Here is a 26,501-nt window from a genome sequence, read left to right as displayed (position 1 = left end):
TCTGCACAGCTGCGTTATATTGCGTGTTCACGGCCAAATTCCGCGGCACGATTATATATATATGATATAATACGGCTTTGACAGCTGGATTCTTTTTCTTTTCTTCTCGTTTTTTCTCCTTTCTTTCTTTCTTTTTTCTTTCTTTTTTTTTCCATTCCTTTGCAAGCGAGGTAAACAAGTTTCAGAAATTAAAAATTTCTATCTCTTTTAACCACGATTATTCGGAAATATACACTGTCATTCTGATCTATTATTAACGTTCGATTATCCGATTATTCTCGGAGAAATTTTGGTATAAATGTATCACGTGTGCAAATATAGGTAATTGGTGGATGATGGGAGGAAATATTCATGAGGTTTCACGAATTCGAAATAATAAGGGCGAGAGAGAGAGAGAGGGGCAGGAAAAATTAGAATTCTCGATAAACTTTCAAAACGCGAAAAAGTGTCGCTTCACCTTTCATATATCGCGGACGAAAACAACTTAAATAGACGTAATGAATGAAAATCGGATAATCGGTTAATCCTGTATAGAGGCGGGTTAAAAATTTGTTGGGAATCAAAAAACGAGTGGAAAAATTAGAGAGGATCGGGGGGAAGGAATGACGGAATCGCGCGAGCGAGAATATTAATATAATCGCGGCGGGCAGAGATCCACGCGGGCGAAGTAAAGAATGATATAATAGCCGGCCCCGTAAGGGATGCGTCTGCGAGCGAGAGGGCGAGCCGGCCGAAGACGAAGTGTTCTCATTATACCGGCTGATTTATGCGCGTGCCACCTCTGTTGAAGTCGCGGGATTCTAGGTTAGAAATAAAGTTAAAAGAAAAATAAGGCTTACGGGGTGCAAAGTCGGGGAAGGGGCGGTGGTGGGCGCGGAATATATTACAAAAATAAGCTCGGCGCTGCGTGAAGGAGCATCGAGGAGAAAAAAACTTTGAAACTGCGAACTCCGGGAGATCGATGTCTCTTTTCTTCGCGGCGGGTTTCGCTCGCTTGCTTTCCTCTCGCGAGGAAAATACCACCAGAGGAATAAATATTTTCTCGCGAAACTGTTGGAGAGCAAACTTCTTTTCTCTCTCTCTCTCTCTCTCTCCCTCTTTTTTCTTCGTGTTAACGAGCAGTTGTACCTTGCTCGACGAGAAAGAAGTCAAATCGCGTGATTTTATTCCGTCCAATTTCCTCCCTTCGAACTTTTCCTCCTCGCATTCCTTTCTTTTTTTCCTCGCTTCGCTTTGTCAGAGGTGAGGATACGAGGGTGTGTGACAGTATGAGAGTTTGTATTGCAATGATCATTGGACGCTTGCGAGGATGGATACATTTAACTAAGTCTGATTTACTATATGTACCGACCAAAAGGATTTTTGTTTCAGGGACACATCGGTGAGAACCCGTTCGACAACGGTTCGTGGGGAAAGGAGCAATTCCAGCCATCGACGGTTCCTTGGCAGCTGAATCCGCGCGGCCACGCTCGTCCCAGTGTGAGTAATTTATGATACACTCGAACGTATATACGTATATGTATATATATATATTTCGTCTCTTCTTCTCTGTCCGAATGCCAAAAAATAAATGAAGAGCGGAGAGTAGAGGAAGGGGGGGAAAAGAGACACGTGGAAAAAAAAGAAAGGAGGAGAGAAGGGAGATAGGGTGGATAGGGTAATTGTAAAAGGAGAGAGCGCGCGAAGCAAAGCCACTTTGGAGGAGAATATAACGCGCAGTCAGAATCCTGTCCGACACAAGGGCTCGGTGTCTGAAATTTGTAATTCCGGCTTGGATAAGAATACTATCCCTCGTCGGGAGGGTGAGTAACGACCGCGGAAAAAGAAATCCGGCCACTCATTGTGTCCGCAGGTAGCAAAAATGCTAGAGGGGCATCGTTGCCTGCTTTCTTCCCACCGTTTTCTTCTCTCTTCCACTCGGAACACGACACGGCCACTACGTCGTCGTCGTCGTCGTTGTCCTCGTCCTCGTCCTCGTCCTCGTCGTTGCCAACCACCGACCAAACCCCCTCTTTTTCCTCTTCTCGCCGCCTCGCCCCCGTTGAAAACCACCCTCTTACTCTGTCGCGCGCTCACTCTCCAATACCAACTCGTCCTGTCACCCGGTATTTATAATACGCTTTGTTTTCCCTCGGCTATTTGTCTTGGGCTTCTCGGTTCCTTCGCTAACGTTATTATCTCGCGTTTTATTTTTATTTAATTCCAGCCTGCTCCCGCGTCCTGTACCACCTAACTCCCTCCTCCATTCCCTTCCCTCCTCTTACTCTCTTTGCCCTCTTACTCTCTCGACCGACCGACCACTCCGCCAATGCTCGGCGCCGTCGTTACTTATCCGTCCACGACTCTTAACGAGCGAAACGTGTCCTACGATTTAGGGAAAACTTTACCGAATCAATTTCTCTCTCTCTCTCTTTCCCTCCCTTCCTCCCGATCTTGCTTTTTCGAGTCGGCCGCGATTGATGGGAATTGGAAAATTGAGGAGTTCGACTGGGTTTGGCAACGGTTAGCTCGAAACGTTAGAAGCGTCGTTTAAAAGGAGCACTTTCGATTTCATATCCCGAATGAATCTCGTGCCACGCTCGTAAACGAATGCGCGAATTATGTAATCGATGCGCATTACCGATTTGCATTGCAATATTCCGGGGGTTTTTGACGGTTTATTTAACTCGCGCATACTCGGGCAACTTGATATTATATCGTTATTTAAAAGAATGCACAATTTTCATGGAATGGCACGGGGCCCCGGTGACGTAAACGTTGTATTGTAACGCAAGTAATGCGCGTGCTGGTAAAGTTAAATAAACGGGTAGTGACGTGCAATCTAAATCGTACGCGATACGAAGCAACGAGGGACGAATGTAACACGCAATTGCCAACGTGGTTAACGTAACCGGCCTCGTCGTATTTTACCAACGATTTACATCGCGGCGATCTCGGGCGCAATATCCGCGTTCAGAGGATCGCCGGATTTAATTTTATCGAATAGTAACCGTACCGCCTTATTGCGATACAACGTCTTCATTCACCGATGCTTATGCACACGACACAACCTGCGCAACTTACACGCACATACACGTCCACCACAACCGCGATCACAATCACAACCACAACCACGCATCTTCGCGTCTACGTACGCACGGCGGAATAAGAGAAAGAAAAAGGAAAAAAATAAAAAAATAAATAATGTTTATCTTGGCTTTTACGTGCGATAGGGAAGCAAAGTCGATGCCGCCCACGCACGTAGCCGGCTCTAGGAAAAAACCATTCGTGCCACTTTGCACGTACGTGTGCGTCAAGCTTGTTTATTGAAATCGTTTCGTCTCGGCGTGTCAGTGCACGCCGATACACAACTACCAGCCGTTATTGCACGCGATCCTGCTACGAGCTGCTCGACACCCCCCTCCTCCTCCCCCTCGCTGCGCATCGCGATCAAACTCGTCCGCGATTTGTTTCCTGTCTCCTGTTCTCTTACGCAGTATCTACCCCTCGATACGAGTGCGAGAGCGCGCGCGATCGGCCGACGAGTTTAACGGTAGTGGAAATTTTCAAATCTTTCGCCCGCGAGCTATTCGATTAAGCTTGCTTGATATACGACTTCCTTTATTTACTCAAAAATCTAATATCGTTCTCTCGTCTTGTCGAGAGACGTGACATTCCGTCTTATCGATTCTAAATCCTCGCTTCGGTTCGGTTCGGTTCGGTTCTCTCGCAATTTCCTCGTAATTTTGAACTCTTTCGACCGCTACTAAGTTTCGAGCGTTCGAGTAAAGAAAAAGTGGAGCTACTTTTTTACTTTTTCTTTTTTTTCTTTCACGACGAGTTGGCGGCGATAATCGGGCCAAGAACAGGATAGAAGTTGCCATGGAAACGAAGAAAATTATACATGCGAACACGTATTCGTCGCTTTCTAAGAAGCTGACAAACGCGCACGTGTTGCCGGGGAACGGTGCTCGATTCCTCGACACACACGTACACACACACAGGAGTGCGCACACGCACGCACGCACATGCACGTACGCGAAAAATCTTGCCCGGCTAATACGTTTGCACATGTATCGGACAATGAGATCATCGTGCTCGAACTATACGCTTGTTGGAAACACTGACGTCAACAGTTTCGGTTCGTTTCGTTGACTTTGCGAATGATTCTCGACTCTATACGATGATATCAGGAAGACTAATGCCGATCGTGCACGTGCAAACGTTATACCTGGTCAACTCGTTCGATCCTGTTTCATTAAACATCGAATAACCGCTCGAATAAACTGGCAGCGCTTACTTCTCTTTTCGTCTTGCGAAATAATTAAATGCGCTTGAACTTATTGCGATCGTTCTTTTTTTTTTCATTCTTTTTTTTTTTCTTTTTACAGACACGATTAGACACGCCCGTGAATTTTCGCTTCGTTTCGTTTTGTTGAATAAATAAAGTGCGCAATCGCGGAAAAAATATTTTTCACGAGGCGTGGAAAAGAAATTTAAAGAGAGAGAAAAAAAAAAGAGAGGGACGCCCACGATTCTCACGAACCATAATCCGTACGCTCTTTCCTCCGTGGCCAATATGAATCGCGAGAAAAATCAGAACCGGATGGGGATGGCGGATCTTAGTCCTCAGGCAACCCCTGGGTTTTAAGATATGCAGGGCGCAACGCACGCTTTCCTAGCGAGACTATTTTAATACGAATGAGAGGGATGAGGTGCCTCGAGACAGAGAAAGAGAGAGAGAACCTCACTCGAGAAGATCTACTTCTTGATTACAGAACTTTTTACCTAATTACATAACATTGTTACCATTTACAAAGTCGCAGCCGGGTATACGTCGTCCGACTACTAATTAGGAAGCCCGATTAACGGACGAGATCACGCCCCCTCCCTCCCCTTTCTCGTCCTCCTACGTGTTCGATAAATTTCGTGCGATTCCCTCGAAGGAAGATTTCGTTCCTTTGACGAATATCCCTTTAAAGATTATTCTATCGATCCCTCGGAAACACGCAGGAGGAGATTTTGTCCGCGAAACTTTGTATTGAAGATTTATCGAAATGTTGGGGCCAGGAAACAAGCATTCGTTAGATATTCGTCGGAGTTTATTCGCAGAGCGGAGTGGTGGCCTTATCGGGAAGGACGTAACCTCGCGAGAGAGGATAGTCATGCGCAAGGGACGCGTTCAGAGACGTTGCAGACATTAAGACGTCTGGTCCTCGACCTCCCGTATTCCATCCCTTTCGCCCTCGCCCTCTCCTTTAACCATTTCCCACCCGCCTTTGGATGGTCTAGCCGGGTTAGACGACGCTTACGGTTTACCCGCGTCGTCTTCATTGTCCTCTCTAATTCTCATCTGAGCCTCGCATTACGTAATTTTCTCTTTATTATTTTATAATTCCTCCGACTCTCCTTCCCTCCCTCCTCCCCCCTCTTCTCTCTTCTCCAGAACCTCCAACTCGCTCGCTCCTCGCGCCCACTCGTTCGCTCCGCACGGACCTCCGCACGAGCTCATCCTATGCCACCGCGCATACTAATGCATCCTCGCATTTATTAATTATTCCTAGCTAGTTACCGCGGCTTCTCGCTCGCCCCCCCCCCCTCCCTTCTTGCCCGACATTGTTCCTTCCCTGCCACGTAATGATAGATTAAACCTCTCCTAGATTCGGCGACGGACAATGTACCTCACGTACTCTCGACATCTCTTCGCTCTTTCCTCCCTCTTCCCTTCTTCCAGCTTATCTTCGAAGATTTTTCACCACGGTGACTGAATTCCCTCGACTTTGATACGGAAATGCAGATTGGCATTGGGTATTTCTCATTTTCAACTTATCCATTTTCGATCGGGGGGAGTGGGGATCGTTACTTACTTTGCATGCTCGAGAAAAATATCGATATCGATCATCCCCTCTCCTCGTTCCCTCCTTCTCGTTCTCCTCTTTTGCTTTTTCACGGAGAGGAGGATGATAGGAAAGGGGAAATTTTTACGTAGGATTATTCCTCTCCCAATACCTTGGGGAATTTAATTCCCTTTTAACGCGGAGGCGATTCCTTTTCACGGGAATCGCAAATGTTTAATTGGCTGGACCGAGAGGCAGCCAGTGGCTACATTAATTGCGCCGGATTGCCGAGGGTGGTTCGAGCAGGTGGCTGTCTAACCGTGGATCAACCGTGGGGGTGGGGGATGGCCGGTGGAAAAGGCGGCTTGCATTGAATGCTAAACAAAAGCTAATTTATATCCGGAGGTCGGGTCTTTGCCGGAGATCGGGAGATGAATGGCTGTACTTCTTGCATACCAAGTGGGCCGCCTGCTTCTCCAAGGACTACGGAGTTAAAGATCCTGGGGGATGTTCCCTTTGGGGGTAGTCACTTGTATCGCTCGAATCTCCCATTCATCGCGAAACGGTGGACTACGTTTCCGAGAGGGGGAGAGGTTGTCAAAAATTGCCCGGTCGACACCCCCTAAACACCTCTCAGAGACACGGTTGAAAATCTATCTTTCTTGTGATATTGTCCCGAGCAAGTATATATTCTGTCTGAATCCATTCGAGAGTTCGAGAGTTCAAATATCGATTATTATTATTGTTGGTATTGTAATGGCGGGGTTTTGAATCGATGCGAAGGAATTAAAAGTTGCGAACAAACGATAGGAAATGAACGGCGGGAATATTCCCTTTAGGGTTGCCACCCTTAAAATTCGACCGAGAACGGGCGTTCAATAATCATACATCCCCTTGAAGAACTCGGCATCCCTGCGCGTTACCCTTTCGATAATCAACGAATTTGCCGGTCGAAAATCGTCATTTCGAACTTGCCTTACTTGCCTATAATCTTGCGTCTATCGGGCGCAAAAATTTAATTTCTGTAATCCAATTCATCGAGACTCGAGGTATTCGTCGAAAAATCTCAGAAACGCTCCTCGTCTCTTCCTCCTCGAAAAGATACTTCAAAATCGTTCGTTGATAATACGATAGTTTTTCAAAAAAAAAAAAAAAAAAAAGGAAAAGAGAAGAGAAAAGTAGCAAGGGAGAAAATACAGAGGAGGGAGGGGGGGAGGAGGAAAAAAATCGATCTCCCGCAGCAACGTCCCCGACGTAATCAAAAAGAAAGTTGTTGGCCACGGTGGTAAATCTCGAAATGAGATTTGTCGAGGCCAGTTTTTCCTCGTCCCGATCAAAATTCTATTCCCTCGACTTGCCGTTGTACGTATCATGAAATTTTAATCTTGTTGAAAAAGTTTCGTTCTTGAATCCTCCTCTTCCTCCTCCTCCTTCGAGAGGAGACGAGCGGACTTTGGAGAGGAGAGAAGCCTGTTGATTCTGACGGCCGGTGTTGGATGGGAAACATCGTCTAGCCGGCGTTGAACTTTCTCGATACACAAGGCAACATAGCAACACAACACGGTAAAGCACAACAAGTGGGGGCGATGCTGGGGGTGGAATGCTCGATAGATATACAGGCAGCCGTGGCTGGAGAGGCGCGCGTCGCCTGCACCACGTGCTTTTCACCCCTCCTCGTTGCCTCTCCTCCTCCCTTTTACCGTCTGTCTTCCTCTCTTTCGCTCGCTCTAAACAACCCCTCTACCCACTGATCGGCCGACCGTATACACCCCTGTCATCCCCCACGCGTGGGAAACGCAGCCTCTCGCGCGAAACACCACGTGCTGTTGCACGACACACCTCTTCCAAACCTGTTCCGTCCTACCCTCCTCGATTAATCACCTGGAAACGATCTAATTTCCTTCCTCTAAGGATTCGAACAATCTTTCCTCCCTTCTCGTGTCTTTTATCAAAATTGACGCAATTTAATAACAAAACTTGTTACGTAGGATTCCTTAAAGTTCTCATAAAAAGAATTTACGGAGCAACGTTTGCTCTGAAATTTTGATCGATTTATATATATATATATCTATTTAAGAAACGTCGTATATTTGCAAAAGAATATTTGCGAAACGAAACAAGTTTCGATCTGAATATTTATCGCGAGTAGATTAATCGAAGGAGACGCGTCGATACGCAAACCGAAATCTGCAACTTTGTAAACAGATGTTTGATTCGCGCAAATGTTATCATACTCGGCAAGAAAGGGATACGAAGTTTCGTCGTAGTAGCTGATTCTCTCTATATGCCCCGACTTGTTACACGCACGCCACGTAATTAGTGTCTTAATGAAGGAGAGGCTCGACGCTCCGTAAATAATTGCCAACAGGCGCGATCTCACGCTCGAACACTCTCGGCCTGCGATTTCGATCTGAAAAAGGGCACGAAGTTTTCAAGCACGCTCGCGTTTCGTTCATGCGTTATTGTTAATTCAATAATCGCATGGTCGACTTTTAACCATTCGTCCTTGGACTTTTTCAAGTTTTCTCCTCGGAGATTTGCTTTTTCCTCGATCGATCGACCAAGGACGATAATTAACTGGAGCGGCGAGCCTTTTCCAATTTTCCGTCCCAGTTGGAATTTAGGTCCGCGTCGGGTCTCTAGGATCGATACACGAAAAGACGATTAACTTCTTCCCTTTTTTAATTCAATCTCGAGGAAGCGCAGTTTTAATTAAATCTGCATCACTCGCGTCTTTTCACGAGAAAATTCCATCGCTCGTGGAAAGATGGTCGGTCGATCGAAGGCGAGCAATTTACGACACGCGTTATTCCACAACGGTTATAAAAGAAGCGTAGTCTTGATTTTACGTTTTCTCTTGCTGATTTTCTCTCTCTCTCTCTCTCTCTCTCTCCAACTCGCCCGCTCGTTACGAGTGTCAGACTTCGGGATAAGGGACATTCGAGATCAAGTCGCACAGCCAAGGAAAACGTGACTTTTCCCTTTTTCTTCGCTCAGATGTATAAAATTTCCCTTTATCTCCGCCTGTTCTCCATTCTTCGTTCGTATACACATGTATGACTTCTTTAACGTCCAAAGTTTCGTTCTCGTTAACTTCTATCGTCTCTCCGGTTCGAGACGATACATTTTCCCCTTCGTCGTCGCACCAAAACTCGAGATAGAAACATACAAACAAAAGAAATTTCAAATAGTTTCCTCTGCTTCCCCTTTATCTCGAGAAAAAAAAATAGAAACCTTTCTTTTGAGGATAAAAAAGACGTTTCGTTCGTCGATCAGACTATCGACAAACTCAAAACAGATGCAGGCCATTTCACTCGGAACGGATTCGAAGGGGATGAATTCGGTTTCCATCGACTCCTCGTGACAGGGCATAGAAATCAAATGACCCAAAGTAATTCCGACTGCATCTCCAGACATTACTTGGCCCTGATCAATACGTACGTCCTTCCTCTCCCCCTCTCCTCCCCGCCTAGGTAGACGCGTGCACGGTAACGTTCCGACAGTAGCTCGCATCTTAAGGAGAGAGAGAGAGAGAGAGGAGGGGGGAAAAAAGGAAGCTTCAGAACGGGGGTTGGGGGGGAGTGAAAAGGGATTCCGCGAGTCTGCGGTAATCGCACCCGCTCGCGAGCATTTCTCCTCTACTCGAGTTCTCCGTTTCGCCCCCTATATTTTTTCTTTCTTTTCCTTCCTTTCCTTTCCTTTCCTTTCCTTTCCTTTCCTTCCCCCGAAAGCTCGGTCGATGGAAGGGGTACCATGGTTAAGGGGGGTCACGTGGAACGGCGTGAATACCGAGTGGGCGGATGGCACTGCTAGCGGAGGCGAGCATTGCGCGCGCACTTGAACGTGTATATGTGAAGCTCCACCACGCGAATAGAAGTCGAATACACACACACACACACACACACACGCACGCATACTCGTGGTGCCTCGTGTTGTACCCTTTACGAGCGAGCAGTCGCACGTACTCTACGGGCATGCGTCTCGGTCACCGTCGGATTTCGTCTACTACGTACTACTCCTATGTACGAAACACACATGCATCTAACCGGAACGATTTTAAAGCAGGATAGTGGCGGTGGAGTAGTCCAGGAGAGGAGACGGTGATGACCGATGGTGGTGGTGGTGATGGGTGGTGGTGGTGGTGGTGGTTGTACTGGTGGTGGTGGTCGTGATGGTGGTGGTGGTGGTGGTGGTGGTGGTGGTGGAGGAGCCTGGTTCTCCCGGCTACGGAGGATAGAATTGGTGGTGGAGCTCCAGAAGTAGCGGATAGAGAGAAAGAGGATGTAGTAGTGGTGACGTTGGCTCGGTAGAGGGGCAGGCAGAGAAGAGAATAGAGATCGGCGAGATCTCCTCTTAGCCAAGAGATGAGCGAGACGAACGGAGGAGTGGAGAACGGATGGACGAGTGAGCCAGGACGAGGTGGAGCGAGAGAGGCAGAGGGATGCGGACGGAGTGACAGAGATGGGGAAGGAGAGGAACGGGAGTGTAGGCGGACCAGAGAGAGGAATTCCACGGAGGCGTGTCTTCCCCGGCGCACCAGGTGCAAAGGTGCGCGAACGCGACGTTGCCACGCCTTTTCCACGGGGCGACGTGGCCTACAACTGCACGACGTCGACGTCGACAGCCACGACGGCGACGACGACGATACGACGACGACGACGACGACGATGACGACGACGACGACGACGACGACGACGACGACGAGGTCGACGTAATAACCGGCCTTCTTCGTCTAACAACGGTGGACGAAGAATTTTCCGCCCTCCTCCCATGAAACGTCTAGCTGCCGGGACACATCTCCCTTCTCGTTGTCTTGCTTTTCCACCTTTCGCTCCCCTCCCTCCCTCCCTCCCTCCTCTTCTTCTCCCTTCACCTTGCTCTTACAGCCCGTACCACCTACCTACCCCCTACCAGTTTCGTACTACGGGGGTACTACGTTAACGGACGGGTTGTGTCCAACCCAACCATCCAGAATCCAGCTTCTGGTGTCAACGTCCCGAAGTTTCCACGAGCTTCTCTCCTGAATATGCACCTTCTACGTTTTCGGTGTACGGAAGGGGAGGGGGGGCGAATGGTGTGGAGGGGGAAGACACTAGGCTCCTAGGTGGAGGAGAGGGTGGCACAAACGAGGAAGGTAGCGCGAAGCGAGGGCATGTGGGGCGGAAACTGGAGGGGGAGGGTGGTGGTTAGACAGGACAACAGGGGGAGCGCGGAGCCGGGATTCTTTCCGCCTTGCAGGATGCCCGCGACTGGAATGCGGGATCACGGTATTCAACATCACGTAACGCATCTGTGCTAGGTGCACGGTAAACAGAAATGGCGCGAGGATGCGGACGTGATCGCATGATTTTCAGCTTCGAACTCGAGCGATTTTCCTATCCGATTCTCCATCCACCGTCCGTTTTCCATCCTCCTAATCTTTACTTTCGAACAAATTTTCGCCTGGGGAGCTCCGAACTCGGGTTGTAATCTCATTTCACGAGGAATACCGGTTTGTCCTTTCGCCTCTCTCTCTTTCTCTCTCTTTCTCTCTCTCTCTCTCAAAATTGAAAATAGCGAGAAATTTGCCGGCAAAACGGTGTATTACCATGTGTGCACGTCAGTTAGATTTATATATATTATGAACGATTGGGATGGAAATAAAGCGTAGAACGACGTGGCGCGGACGTCTGGACGGGGGTATAAAATAAATCGTTCGGGGAACGAATATCGCGTTACGATCCATTCGTATTAGGAGATAGAAACGTGAAATTTAAGCTCGATAAACGTATTTGAAATACTCGAAGGTTTCCAAACATCGAACCGGTCGGGGATCGATTCGGCCTGAATAATACTTATATCTCGTTACACACGGCGTCGCTGCTATTAATTATTCTCCATCTTGCTCGTTGCCGTGACCGGTTCGCGAAACGCTTTAATTACGGTTTCCTCTCACGACAGAGAAGTGTACCACTGTTCTTCCGTACGCCAATTGATTTAATCCCAATCCCTGATATCGCATATCCGGAAAAAAATCTGGTAAAAAATTTATAAAAGACAAATAGCGAATTATTCGAGTTTATTTTTTCTTTTTAATCGAGCTACTATTGGTAATCCTTGTAGTCCCTTCCGTTCTCCTCTTATCACCATTGCCGCCAATTTTTTCGCAAAACGACGACGTAACATGATGTATCGCTTCCATACGTCGTAGGTAAGCTGCTGTCGTCGTTTCGACAGCAATAAGGAACAATTCCGATTTTTATTTCGAGAGGTTACGATCGATTTTACCTGCGATAATTAAAATAAAGAATCGTTCAAGAAGAGAAACTGACGATTGATCGAACAACTGTTTGGATTAAACGTTCCAACTTCGATTAAGACGTTCGAACGTTCGAAAAGAGGAGTTTCAAGGTCTTGAAATTTTTTCGTTTTTCGCTGCAACTGCAACAAGCGATGCGACATCTCGTAATCGTCTCTTCCTTCTTCATCGTGGTTATTGCATCCGACTCGAGATCTCTTACCTCGTTCCCTCTTCCTTCTTCTGTTTCACCATTCCGTGTGCTTCATCACCGTCTCCACAACTGCTGGCACAGCTCTACTTATACAACTTCCACCTGCCAGTTCCTTTCTCTCTCTCTCTCTCTCTCTCACACACACACACACATACACTATATCTCTCTCTTTCTTCGGTGCAGCTTTCTCTCGCGATTCCATTTCTGCGTTGTTGAACTATAACTCTCTCTAGGAAGGCAGTGGCAGCTATTACGTCGGCTCCTAAGCTATTACGGCATCTGGGAAGCTCGTTGGTGCTGCTGCTGCAAACGGGACGAACGCGGGGGAGGTACGAGGAAGTGGCACGGAGAGAAGGAACATCAGGGGGGTACAAGGCGGTTGGAGAGGGTTGGGGTGGGCGTCGGGTTAGGCGAGGTGATGTATTGAGATCCCATTGTATCCACGGAATCCCCTAAGATTGCCAAACGACGTCCTCTCCCGCTTCACTCTTCGCCTTCCATCTTCCGCCATCCACCTTTCCAACCGCTCACATTCTGCCTCCTCCTCGCAAGCCCCCCGTCTCAGACCCTCGCCCCCTCCCCTTATTCCTCCTCTCCTTATTCTCGCATAATACGTCACCGGTGGAAAGGCAAGCCTCCGGTATATTCCACCTTTCGCGTTCTGTCCTCCTCGTATATCTCTCTTTTCCATTTTCCTTTTTATCCCCCGTCTTCTCTTCTTCCACCACCACAACCACCACTATCCCACCCCCTTCCGCCACCAACCGCACAGCTTCGCTCTACTTTTTCTCGAACGAAAAACCTATGCAGATGCGCGTGCTGGAATATTCATGCAGCGACGGAAACAGAAAAAACAGCATCGTCGAAATCGTCCCCCTCCGTTTTCCCCCCCTTTTCGTCGTCTTTTCCCTCCGCTTCTTCTTCTTCCTCTCTTTTTCTCCGCCAGATTTTTTCCCTCCCTTTCCCCCCGTCTTTAATAATACGACGTCGCGTGGCCGCAAACCGCGCACGGTATCGATAGCTCGCATAATGTCGCGAGCTGCTCTCTCTCTCTCTCTATTGGATATTGGGTAGGGTTCGCGGACCATCGAAGGGAAACGCACGCTCGCCGAGGAGAAGGAAAGCGAGGGCGGAAAGAGCGGAGCGACAGATGCAGATCGGGAGGAATTGAAATTTTTGCCCACGAATACCCGCCGGTTCAATAACAACCTTTATTATTTTAACGACCTACGCCGTTGCTCGTCGTCACCTTTACCTTTTCCCGCGCGTCCTACGTTTCCCTACGTGGCGGCGACAAAGAGGAGGATCCAACTCGAATTCTCGGCCCGATGATAATTAAGCCAACTCTTTTATCTAATTATTTTCGTTCCGACCCACCCGATCACCGCACGTGTGTAATTAAAACGGCGCGGTCGTGCCCGATCAAATTTTTTGATTACTCGGCTCGCGTTTGTCTTCCGTTTCGTATCGAGCGGTGGAATATTTTTAAAGTCAATACTCATTAGGGAAGCCGATGGTCTAGGGTTAAGCACACGCCCTGGCGCACGAAGTAACCGAGTAAGGCCGAGTCCTTCCCGATGAAAAGAAATTGCGGATGGTAAATATCCGACACGCGTGTTGGTAGCGGATCGATAAGACGTTACATAGACCTCGTGTGCAAAGACGGAAGCTAACATTATCCCAAGGTAGCCGGCAATTTTGTTAAAAATAAACGCGTTACTATCTATTACCGGCCGGGGAAGTCAACATACGACCGCCGTACCGTTATTCAAGTGGTATGCATAATGCACGTGTCGAGCGGTGGCGTAGCTCGGGCGCGTTCGCGGCGACGACGTCTCCATTTCCATTTCCCGATACGATCGAAAATCTACGCGAGTCGAGTCCTCCGCGCCAGCCACGCTTTCTGCGCCAGAAACTCGACCCTCTCGCCTCGACAACGGGCGGACAAAGATCTGGCCAAAGATCGATCGTCCTCGACGCGGTCAAGATTCGTGGCTTGGAGCACGTATCGAGAGAGGCTTGGAATCACGATCATCCTCCACGCGAGCCCGTAAGCGAATCCGCGATTATAACAATTCGGGAGCAGAGCGGTTCTTGCCTCGCGAACAGCGAACGAATACGCAGATTTTAATTGGCGATCCGCCAATCTCCGCCTCGATACACAACCTAGTACAAATATCGACGATGTCGAGGCAGCAGCGGCGGTCAACGCAAATGCAATTTGCGTATCCTCGTCCCTTCTCCGCTCTCTACGTTGCAGGGAGTGGAAAGGGGTGGAAAGGGGTTGCGATGGTAGAAGGGGGATCGATATTTGGTAAATATTTGTGGCGAGTCGAAACAACAGAGCTCGAAAGGACGTATTCTGTCTCTCTCCCCGCGTTGGTGGAACGCAGGATGTTTGTTTCGCGATCCGAATACCATTCGGGGGCGCCTGGAAAATCGCGTGGGAGTGTTGGCGTCATCGAGAGCGTCATACACCAGCGTTCAAGCGGAATGTTGATCCCGCCAGTGGCCGATGTGCATCGTTCGCTCGGCAAAAAAAAAAAAGGAAAAACGCGCGTCATCGTTGTCGCTATTTCCGCCGCGAGTGGCCGCGTTGCCTCGAGCCACCCTCGAGCATCGATCGCATTTTCCAGAGGTCCTTAACCTTCGATTCGATTAAATTTATCACGATCGTGCGAGGGTTTGGACGATCGGAGGGCCCGACAATAGTCGCAACTCGAGCGAAACGTCGTACGAAATAATTTCGGTATTTTACGAATTTGCGCAGCGCGAAGAACGGAATATCCGGTTTTGCCATGGGCGAAGATGGAGCGGTATATAAAACGATCGGTTATATAATTGAAGCGAACGATTGCACGTAAAGCTGCACGACAAGTGGAAGAGAAACATATGTCGGGATTGTTTATTCGCGTATCTCGTCCGGGTTTAAGCCGCCACGAGGCAGAAAAATAAATATCTATCGGCCATGTGTTTATTCGGTGTTGTCGGATATCGCTGTATACATAGCAACTTTATCGTTGTCGCTGTTACACTCGATCGCCAGGTACGACGATCGTTTTATATAATGGAAACGCCACGAAGGGGAATCCCGCCCGTTGTCGATCAATCGAACTTATTTTTTTCTTTTTTTCTCTTTTTTTCGCGCGAAGAAACTTTCGACTTTCCTTCTTTTTTTCGCGCGCGGAATTTTTCGAACGGATAAGAATAATATTTGTTTAACCCGCGAGAACGCGACGAAGGGCGAGGGAGATTAGTAGGGAGGGGAGGCGCGATTAAAACGAACGGAGCAAATGATTGCGTCCAATCAGTCTTTCTTAAAGACTTTCCCCGAGACAATCGCCGCTGCGAAACGGGGGTGGGAAAAGTTGGGAAGGAAAATGTCTAGCGGAAAATACGAAACCGTCAAGAAGGAAAAGGCAAATCCTCGGAAAGTTCTCGCGGAAGCGGGACGATAAAGCCGTCAATTTTCACCCTCAATACCGTTTGTCTCCGCGAAAGAAAGGAAAGCAAGCACGGCGAGCGTGAAAAGAGGGAAAGAGAGAGGGAAAAAGAGGGAAGGAAGAAACAACGGAGGAGGAAGAGCCCATCGGAAAGGAGGAGACATTTATTACGACTTTAACTGGACTTTGTGTTTATTCAGCGACTGTTGCTCTCGCTTACTACAACCGTCTCCTCTTTTTTTTCTTCTTCTTCTTCTTCCTCCTCCTCCTCTCCTTTCTCCTCTCCCTTTTCTTTTTCCTGTCCCGCCCCTCGTTGAAGGTAGCAACGGGGGACGCAACATCGAAAGACAGACACGTTGGACGAAACACGAGTGGACGAGGGAAGGTCAATCGCGAGAAATTCTTGGCACGTAGGGTGACCGTTCGACTTGTGGCGTGCTTCTTCTTCGACCCCTGTCACGCGACACTCTTCTCCTCGTCTCCCCTCGCGCGGAGGGAATCTTTCGCTTTATCCATCGGTGGACACAGGATCCGGCAAACTTCTCTACCGCAAGCAACCGTCATCGGTTGCTTCTCATTCTCTGTGTGCCCTTCATCCCTCTGAATATCATTCCGCGAACGTCGACTTGCATCCCTTTTCAGCCTCGTCAGAAGGAACGACGTGTCCGCCCGACGAGACGTTTCGAACGTTTTTTGCCACGTCTGTCTCTCGCCTCGTCCAGGCCAACGTTCGTTCTTTGATTCATCTCTGATCGAGAGAGCGAGCCCGCCCGAGGGACATTGACTTCTTTGCGTCGTACGCGTTTCGTACATCGCCTCCAGGTGATGATCATCCATTCCAATCTTTCTACTCGATGGAAGGGTTTTCGTAATTTCGTGCCGTCGCCTCCTATGTATCGTACGTGTTTTATATATATATACACACATTCAGAATAGCCTTTCGAGAATGAATTTCGCGCGTTTCCAGCGGGAAACTTGGAGGATTGGTTCGATTCGTTCGGCGGAGAAATCAGAGACGGGAAAGTAACGCGATAAACTCGGCGTTGAATTGCACCTGCGCGAATTGCATCATTAGCAGCTGACTCGTCTTGTTTTCTCGCGTCTCTTGTATTTAACGTGTCATCGTCGGCGCGATATATACGATATATACCAGAGGCATATATATATATATATATATATATCTTCTGTGTTACGATTAAAACGATAGTCGAGTGGGGGAGGATCGGTTTAAATCGATGATTCGGTGGTGGAAAAGGCTCACGGTCACGCGGGCCGTCGGTGTGAATGTTCGTGTGAAAGTCGAGGGAGGAGAAGGAGGGGAGGAGGAAGGCCTCGAAACGAGAAAGGCGAGGTATAAACCGACCGGGTTGCCACGGAAGAGAGCACGGAAGAGAGGAGGCAAAGTAAAGACAATCGCGCACAATTGGCACATGAAATTTAAAGAAGCAAGGGCGAGGCGACGCGGGTGGAAGGGCCAGTCGCTCACTCAATATACCCACGCCACGGTGTTCGAGCCCTTATTCTTTTCTCTTCCTTCCAGCTCGCTGGAAATTTACATTTCCTCCCTCCTCGAACTCCTCAACTGTCTGTTTATCCCGCTTTCTTTTAAAGAGCCGCTGGTGGCTATACCCCCAACTCTCCTCCCCTCTCCGTCAAACCTCCCCGACGGTCTAACCTCTCGCACCCACCCGCCCACTCGTCCCCCTCTCCCCTCCTTTCGAATTTTATTCCCATCTCCTTCCCGCCAACCCTCGTCTCACGCATCGTTTCTCCTTTCTTTCCCCGTTCCTTCCCCCATCGCAGTCTCCCACGAACCCGCAGCCACCTCATCTTCCTCTCTATATACAGAGACAATCCTCTATTTACGGCGAGATTACGCTTCGTTGGCCGATAATCGAAAATATGCCGTCGAATAACGCCCTCGTCGCTTGATGAGAGACCGCGATTCGGGCGCGAGAAAGAGAATTCTTCCCCGTTCCTTCTTCTCCCGCTTTCATTTGTATAAAAGAGGAAAAAAAGGGAAAGAAAAAAGAAGGAGAAGGATGGATGCCTCGAACGAAACTATCGGAGGAATACGATAACGTTAGCTTCTTTTTCTAATTCATCCAGGGAGGAGGAGGGTGTCTTTTTCTCCCCCGAGTTTCCAGCTCCGAGTTTATTAAAACATTCAATTTCGTATATTACGCATTCGTTACTCTTATCTGAGGCGAAGAGCGGAGGGTGTGCCCCGGTCGGATCGCGAAACCGGTGGAATCGGGACGTGTCATTTCGAAAACGTCGCTCAATAAACGAAAGAGGGATCAGCATTCGCGGCGGGGCGTAATCCGTGGATCAGATGCCGAAATCAGCGGGTAATTGACGCAATTTCTTCCCTCCCCTCGCCTCACCTCCCTCCGGCCGTCCTTTTCCACATCCTCCCCCTAGCGAAAGATTTCTCTGAGTGTAAGGCCTGTCGAAAGAAAGAGATGGAAACGGTGGTAGAAACGGTGGTGGGCGTGGGGATGGAAAAAGAATGTGCTCGTGGGAAAAGGATAGACCAGACCACAATCTCTTTTTCTCGAGTTTCGGTGTGGCGTGAGCCTCCGGCCGGGTTTTAGCGCAGATTCTAAAAGCCAGCCAAGTCTCCCTCTCTCCCTCTCTCTCCCTCTCTCTCTCGGTCGCGGAAGAAGCGAACCTTTAATAAAGAGCTTAAGCGAGCTAAATAGAAACATTTTTCCGTCGGCTTGACTCGGTTTGCTTCCCAAGTCTTGGCTCCGTTGCAATGAAATGAGTCGCGGCTGCTCGTGCATAAGTAATCCGCAGATGAAGGTATCCCGACCCCTATTCCGTCACCCCCCTCCCCTCTGCTCGAGTTTCCTCCTAGGAGAGCTACTACGTCGACTCGTATATTGGTCCGCTGGATCTTTAAAAATCCACCCTCGGTTATTCGTAGCTACTTCGTTCTACAGGAGTATTATTCTCTTTCAAAAATAAACTTTATCGACAAACTTTATCGCGCGATACGATAATCCCATATTTTCGAAATCCGTTGTCTTATTTTTTCAAGTGCGTTGCGGATAATTACGGAAGAGGAACGAGAGGGGACCTAATCTTCTTTTAATCATCATCCCCGAGAATATATTTCTTAACGCATTTTCGTAGAACGGAATCCATGTGTCACCGGTCTTTTGATACCGGCGTGGGTGTAGCGAAGGGCGAAGGTCGTTTATGGCGGAAGCCACTCGATGGGGGAAGGATTCGGTAATTATTCGCCATAGGCTTGAAAAATTGCCACCTAATCCCGAAATCGATAGTCCTGCCAGAGAACGCGCGAGTGTAAGGAACCCTCTCCCCTACCTACCCTTCGTCACCCTCTAGCACGTATCAGTTTTTTTTTCCTCCAGCCGTTGGAAAAAAAGGGGGGTGAAAGCCCGCGCGGGGCTCTCAAGCCCTTTTTCCTCGCAAGATCCCAACCCCTCGCGACGCTGTCGTCGTATTACGGAAATAATGTATCGATATCGTAATAAGGGAATGATTGGATACATCGAGGCTGATATATTCATCGGCAATCCCTAGACCTCGCCCCTTAACTGAGGCTGAGGCCGCGGTCTCGCGTCGACCTATTATTCATGCAACGTATGGGGCTTTTCGAGGTGTCTGGGTTATATCTTCGGGACGTCGGATAACTCGCCATTTTTTTTTTTTTTTGAGGCATTGCAGTTATAACGAAAGGTATAAGGAAGATATCCTCTCCGGGAGACGAGGAATTTGAAAATACATCGCGTTGATCGTTTGCGCGAAAAGAAAATGGTTCGGAACGAATAAAGACTCGTCGGTTGAAGAAGAAATTAACCGGGTTACGGTTAACGTGCGAACGTCTCTACCGAGGGTTGAAATTTTCCCGTGGCGGTGTCCCCGCACACATCCACAGCGCGGTGACTTCGCACCGACTCCGGTCGAGCTCCAAGCGGCGGATACATTATGAACGAAGCTGAGCGCGGCACGCCGTCTAGAAACCTACAAATCAGGAATTCGTATCAACGGAACTCGTCTGGCTCCCCCGGCTTTTCCCACGGACTCTTCCCTGACATTGCACCCTTAACATTTCCCGCCCGTTATAACATCCAAGCTTTTCCACCGCGGTGTGCACAAGCCCCCGGAAGGCCGGATTAAACGGGGAACGAACGATCCCACCCTGGTAATCGGCTCGTCTCGCGATCTCGCGGCCGATGTATAATTTATAAAACGGCATTAAATTGTCTAAATGTCGCGGTACCGTTTCTAGCTCGCGAGACGCTTCCCACTCGGCGAGGGTTATATATTCGTGTATAGCCGTGGTGGTGGAGGGAGGGAGGGTGGGGGAGGAGGTTTGTCTGGCAGCAGGAGGAACATATTAGCTCGACTTAAGGCGTGGCGTAACGATCTCGTGGCAGAACCGTGGCCTCTTATCCCGGCCTCGATAGCTCGAGGATGGAGTTGGAGGTGGCCGAGGGGGCTGTGGGCGAGGGCTGTGGGCACTCGGGCGAAAATAAGTACGAGTTTCAGCCACCGCTGATTGCGAACCATGACTCTTCTTCGCGATGCTCGAGCGCGGTATAAAGTAATGTCTTGTCGAGAGAGAGAGAGGGAGAGGGAGGGAGGGAAGAGAGGGCGGTGGAAGAAAGCGAGCGACCTAGCGACGGGCTGTGAGCCCCGAGGTTGGAGGGTAAGCTTTAAAATCGGCGTCAAACGCGAGGCCACCCTCGGCCGCAAATTTTTATTCATTGACACTACACGGCTGAGCACCCTCCAACCCCCAACCACCGAGGCTAAAAGACGGAGGCGGCTCGAGTGCTTCGGTTTTTCTTCGCTCTCGCTCCGTGATATTGGGGTTGCCCCGAGGATCTCCTTCTTATGCCGCTATTATTCGCATTATATATTGCTCTTATTCCATCCCCCGTTATTCGGCTAATGGATACTTATTGTTTCACTTCTCGAACGGAGCTTGATTATTTTCGGATCTCGATCCTCGCTCGCTCCGAGAAACGATTGGACGGATTTGGCGGTGTGTCCGTCCGGTTTCGGATGGGCGAAGATTGAGGGCAGGGGATGAGAGTTGTCCGAGCCGAAGGAAACTTCATAAATCACTATGTGGACGTACGAAAACGGATAGCGGCCACGCAAATGTGCGAACACGCGTGTGCTTCTGGGGAAGGGGGGGAGATACACGTGGGCCGATTCCTTATTTGCTCTAAAAGGTGAAAGGGAAGAACCGTGCTGGGCGATCTGTCCGTCCGTCCATAGCTCGATGCGAATGGCCTGACCGTTCTCACAGTAAATATATCGAAGTGAATTGCAACTTCGTCCCTAATCCAACCCGAAAACCCCGGGCTTGATCCACGACGCCACGACTGAATTCACCTGAAAATTTATAAGGTCCTGTCGCCTTTTTTCCCGTAATCGTGTGTCCGTAATTTACATCCCTCTTTTTTCTTTTTTTTTTTTTGAAATAACGATTCATGACGATAGAAAATAGTTTTATATCTAATTCCAAATTACATTTATGAGAAACACGAGCGAACGATGATCCAAATTTCAAGAACGGATGATGAAGCGTTATTTTGAATAGATGATGACGAGTGACAGGATTCTTAACGCGATTTTTTCCATGCAAATTTACCTACTTATCCTGGATCGGAAATTTCCCTTTGACCGGGGAGGAGGATACGACGGATTCTTTGCGAGCGGCTGGGACGGTTAACGAATGTATAATTAATCCTATTGCGTTAAAATGATAATGACAGAGGTTTAGCGTTGGCATCGTCGGCCGGACGGAAAAAGGAAACAATCGTAAAGTATCCACGTATATGCGTGTAAAGCCTAGTAAACCTCTTAAGCTTAACTGTAAAGCGTCCAAAGTTACCTTTTAGTGGGTGATTAGCAAAACCGAGCTGACCTTTTCAGCGGCCAATTACAGGAGATTCGGGCATAATCCTATTACCTACATTAGCTCATTATTGCATAACTGTATCTCAGCGTACTGTCCTCGAGCCGCGGCCGCCAGTGGTAGTGGATTTCTATAAATGTCTATTTCAAAAGCACCGTATCCAACCTACCTTGCTATCGCCACACTTGACCGCTACATTCGATCCTTCCTTCGATCGACAAACCTTGGATGCTCGAATAGTCGCCCGAATCGAATCGTCTTTATCGTTTATTCTCGCAGTTACAATTTCGACGACGCGATTTCTCGCGTCCGGAATGGATACGAGAAATACGTTGGCACGACGTGCCGGAGGTAGGCAGGGAGGGGAGGAGGTCCCCTCTTCCGGAGGGGAAGGATTTTCCAAGACGAGGCGCAAAGCTTATCCGAGCGGGGCAGAGATTTTATTTAGATCCCTGGCTATAAATGCGAAACGTTTGACCGGCCAATCAAGCCGGGAGGGGTAAGCCCGAAGGGTGTTAGGACTGTACTATCCGATGTCCACACCTCTGTTGTCAGCTAATGTTCGGCCATTGTGAGGGGTCGCTCGTAAGCGTGGCGATTCCTCGCCTCTTGCGAAGGTGTTGCCACGGTGGAACGTGGCGCGGGACGGAAGAGGGTGAAAAGAAAGGAAGAAAAGGGGGAGGGGTGGAGAAAAGGACGGACGACGAGCACGGCACGTATTAGCGAGAGGAGAGTTTCACGGATTCCGCTATCGCCCCCTTCCCCACGTATCCCACTGGTCGGTGGCTATCGGGTGACGGCAATCCGGCTAAATCTCTTCCACCATAAACGGCTAAACAAAGAGGTCCATTCTTCAGCACGAGCAAACCCCCCTCTGAAGAAAACCGACCTGCCCGCTACCCTTATCGGCCTCCGTCCACCACTCACGATCATCCATCTGGATCTCTTCCTTCCCTGGTCGAGAGCTTCGACGAACGTGATGGTTCTTTTCCCGTCCCATTGTTCCGCCGGATTCTTTCGCGATACATTCAACCCCCTTATTGCAACGGGAATTACTGAATCGTCACCTCTGTGACGAATGAACTTGATCGGGATTGGTATCTGTCGTCCGATTCGATCGTCGCAAGTATCGAATATGCAGTTGAAGAGAATTGGAACTTTTTTTAGAGGAGAAAAATCCTGACGTTGGACCTGCACCTGTTTTTAACTTAATTTTTTAACCAAAGTTGGACAGACTGCGGTGGAGGGAGGGGAAAGGAAGAAGAAAGGGAAGCTTTCTATTTCGCGCAAGTATCATTCGAGGAAGGCCAGATCGAGAGAATGGAAGGTTAAGATCGTCCCTCTCGGTCCATAATAAAAGAAGGCAGATTAATGCGTTCGGTCTTGAATCCAATCAACATTATTCCGACAATAGTCCGCCAGCCAATACCCGTTCTACTCGAGGCTGATATTATCAACAGCCCGCTTACCATCTATTTCTCCGCCCGTAGCCCTCTCCGTTCCGCGCGCGCACACACACACACTTCGTTGGCCCTGCTCTCAACTGTCTTTTCTCCACCCTCGCCCCGCTTCTCGATACTCTCACACCCCTAGACACCTCGCTCGTTCTTAATTCCACCGGCGGATGATAAGTATGCTAACAAGAGAAAGGAGCACCGGCAAAAGGGGAGGTGTGCACCGGGCGGGGCACGGTCGACTTGGTAGCTTAAAGCCAAATTAACGCTACGCTCACATAAACGTCGTACACTTCTTCGTCAATGTTAATGTCTACAGAAGGCCATTAGCCGATCGAAGCCATCGTCGGGAGTATACGGATCGACGTTCGCTAACGCGGAACGCTGCCTCTCCTTCTCCGTGTACCCTTAATCGCCACCGCGATAAATCAGCCGGAGGAAGAAGAAAAAAGAAAGAAAGAAGCGATGCTGGTCGATACGTATCTCGAACATTTTCGAGGGATTTTGATTTTTAACAGAGGCGGGGTTCAGATAGCAAACAAGTTTACGAGTATCTTGGCTACGGTAAATAGGTATTATGTTTGGAATAAGTATTCTTGATCGGTATCTTTCGATTCAATAAAATCGACGAAAGATCAAGAAAGAAAGGGAATATTCGAATAGGAGAGAGAGAGAGAGAGAGGAGGACACGCAAATAGAGATATATATTTCAAGAATCGCCAATTCCACCGCCACCAAGTATTATTACTCTTCTTGTAAAGAAAGGGAAGGGGGTTTCTTTAACGGAGAAGATAAAGCCATGAAAAACTAATATCCATAGTTGCCGATCCATCCGATCTTTGGAGCAGAAAGGAGGCACACGCCGGACACAGGGGGTGGGAGGGGGTGGAGCGTTTCGGGAACCTATAAAGGCGTGTTTTACGAGGGCAGATAATGCGATGAAAGATGCGAACGACGTCCAGTCATGCCTAAAGAGTGTGTGTAACCGGACCTTCCGCCCTTCTTCTTTCACGGTTCCGTCGAAACTCCCCGCGGTTTCGCGGCCTTTCAACGGAGGGTTAAAGAAGGGGAGGGGCTCGCTCCTACGACCATAATATATCAATTTCGTATTCTAATGTCCAGCCGGTTAATTCAAAAAGCGTCGACGCTGCGGAAACGTCGTGAACGGTCGGTGGTCTTGCTCACGCTCTCCGCATTAGGGTGGTCTCGTGCTTCCCTTTCTATCGCGCGTAATGGAAGAAGGAAGAGGGATGGGCAGGGGGAATAGTTCTGATTCTCATTCGCAGCCTCGTCGTCACGTATATGCGCCGCTTATACGTCTCGCCATCAGCTCGCTCGCTCGCTCGTGTCGTAGATAATTGGGGGAGCGGCTGTTTGCGGTCCCGCGGGGATGCTCCCCTCCCCTTCCTGAAAACCGAATGACGTACAATCTGCCAAGGATTTCGGCAAATCGTCCTCGCGAAATTGCGGGAGGAAACAAAGGGAGGGGTTGCGCGAACGGTCAGGAAATGTTTGAAATATTTCACGGATTGTTCAACTTGTTGGTCAATCGTACACTTCGATCGTTCCTTCGATCTTTCTCGTACGGAGGAGGGGGAGAAGTAGTGCTCGTCAATTATTCGGCTCGGCCGAATTTCCAGGGAACGTTGATAAGATTCGCGAATCGCGCCGATGGTCTTGACATTAGGAGAGAGAGAGAGGGAGAGAGAGAAAAAAGCGATGAGTAATCTGTAGTAAAATCCGACGGCGGAGTCGAGTGACGTTAAACTGCGTCGTAGATAGCCGCTTTATAGTCTCGTAATTTTCATCGTAACCGCGGCGGAACGATGCCTCCGCGTTGCCCCCTCTGGCCGATCCTTGCGAACGACGGAAAGAGACGGCGGGACTGGGCTGGAACCCTGGGCCGAGATCGCATTGGGCGAGGGGATGAGAAAAAGGACGAAAGAGTCCTTGGAGTGGCGCGAACTATTAAAAAGCGCGCGTCCGCTCGAATTCTCGCCGGTAGTAAATTACCCGAAAAAAGAAATAACCGTTGAATTCGACCACTCTCCGCCTCTGTCACCGTGCCGCTCAGTTTTCAAACCGCCTCCCCTCTCCCTTCCCCTTTCGCCTCCTCCTTTCTCTAAAGGCCTCGTCTCCTTCTCCCCTCGCAGCTCCCGCAGTTGGGTTGGTCCAAGTGTGGTGGCTCGCTCGAGAGATCGTCGCTCTCTCTTTTCCAGGGTAAAAAACCCTCTCGACGAGGAGCGAGCCGCGGTCTCAGATAAAAAATTAGCCGGAGTTGCAAACGTTTCCACCTTAAATCATATATTTATCGCGACATTAATTCAACCCTTTTAGGTACCCTTTTTTCCTGGCGGCCACTCCGCACCCGGGACCGAAACGCCTCCAACTCATCCCGTCTCCTCCACCTCCTCCTCTTCCTCCTTCTCCTCCTCTTCCTCCCCCTTATGAGGGACCCCACCACTCTTTTTCCACTCGGTTCCGTCCTCGGTCCTCTTCCTCCTTGCCCGGCTTGCGACTCCTGCGGCGAACGACGTCCCGTTAGTCCTCTCCCGCTAATTTCTCAGATTCGAGTATTTTTATGTACCGTCGCGCGAACCTGACGGGGGTAAATCCTCTCGTTTATTATTTAGAAGAGGAGGGATGCGCGTGGGACGTAGGAAGGAAAGGGGATGGTCAGAGGATCTGTCCAGCGCACAGACGAAGGCGTTTACCTTGTCCTCTTCCTCCTCCTCCTCCTCCTCTTTTTGATGGGGATATACGATCTCGTTATCTCTTCTTACTTCGACTGACTCCCTGCGATTATCCTTCTTTACGGTCGGTTTGTTCGATCGTGCATCCCCCTTCCGTACGCGCGTCCCTCTTGTACACTCGTACGCGCGTTCCGCGTGAAGAATCGAATACGAAGGTTCCGGACGGGATCCAGGATTCTTTAACCATTCTGATCTTTTTTCCTTTTTTCGTTATTTAGGTTTATAAATTGCACCCTTTTGTCTCCGTTCGAAGGATCGTCGTTTTCGCATCAGGCGCGATCCGTACGTGTATATCCATACGCGACTTTTTCGCGCGGGAAGATGGAGGATGTTAGAGGAGTACGTTTGAAAATTTATAGAACCGTTTTATATCGTACAAAGTACGAGGTTCTACACTCGTGCAGCATGACGTAATCAAACGCCATCGAATCTACGAGAACGCATTACTCACAATGAAATAGGAAACGAGACGTATGTACATTAGAACCCCAGCGCAACGGTTGTTTACTTAATAAATACATATTTAGTATATGCCACGTACACAAGCCTCGGCAGGCCGGCTGCGCCTATTTTTGCTCTCAGTTTTGTTGTCATAGGACCGGGCGATGGGTTGCGGCCACCCCTCGTTCCGCTACCATC

At 49.1% G+C, this 26,501-nt stretch overlaps 1 protein-coding gene across 30 annotated transcripts in view; it reads left to right on the top strand.

Annotated features, from left to right (window-relative positions):
* Positions 1-26,501, top strand: part of LOC108000201 (forkhead box protein P1) — a 199,376-nt gene that overhangs the window by 86,936 nt on the left and 85,939 nt on the right. For all 30 annotated transcript variants that reach the window (XR_009832381.1, XR_009832382.1, XM_062083797.1 and 27 more), the window contains one exon: positions 1,372-1,479. Coding sequence is in view for 22 of the 30 variants with exons in the window: in XM_062083797.1 (XP_061939781.1) it covers positions 1,372-1,479 (108 nt within the window). In the remaining 8 variants the exon portion in view is untranslated. The remainder of the gene's footprint in view (positions 1-1,371; positions 1,480-26,501) is intronic.

The sequence above is a fragment of the Apis cerana genome, linkage group LG13 (assembly GCF_029169275.1).
Source record: "Apis cerana isolate GH-2021 linkage group LG13, AcerK_1.0, whole genome shotgun sequence".
Taxonomy (NCBI): Eukaryota; Metazoa; Arthropoda; class Insecta; order Hymenoptera; family Apidae; genus Apis; species Apis cerana.
Note: the sequence above shows the minus strand (reverse complement) of the source record. Positions and strands in the feature narration are given on the sequence as shown.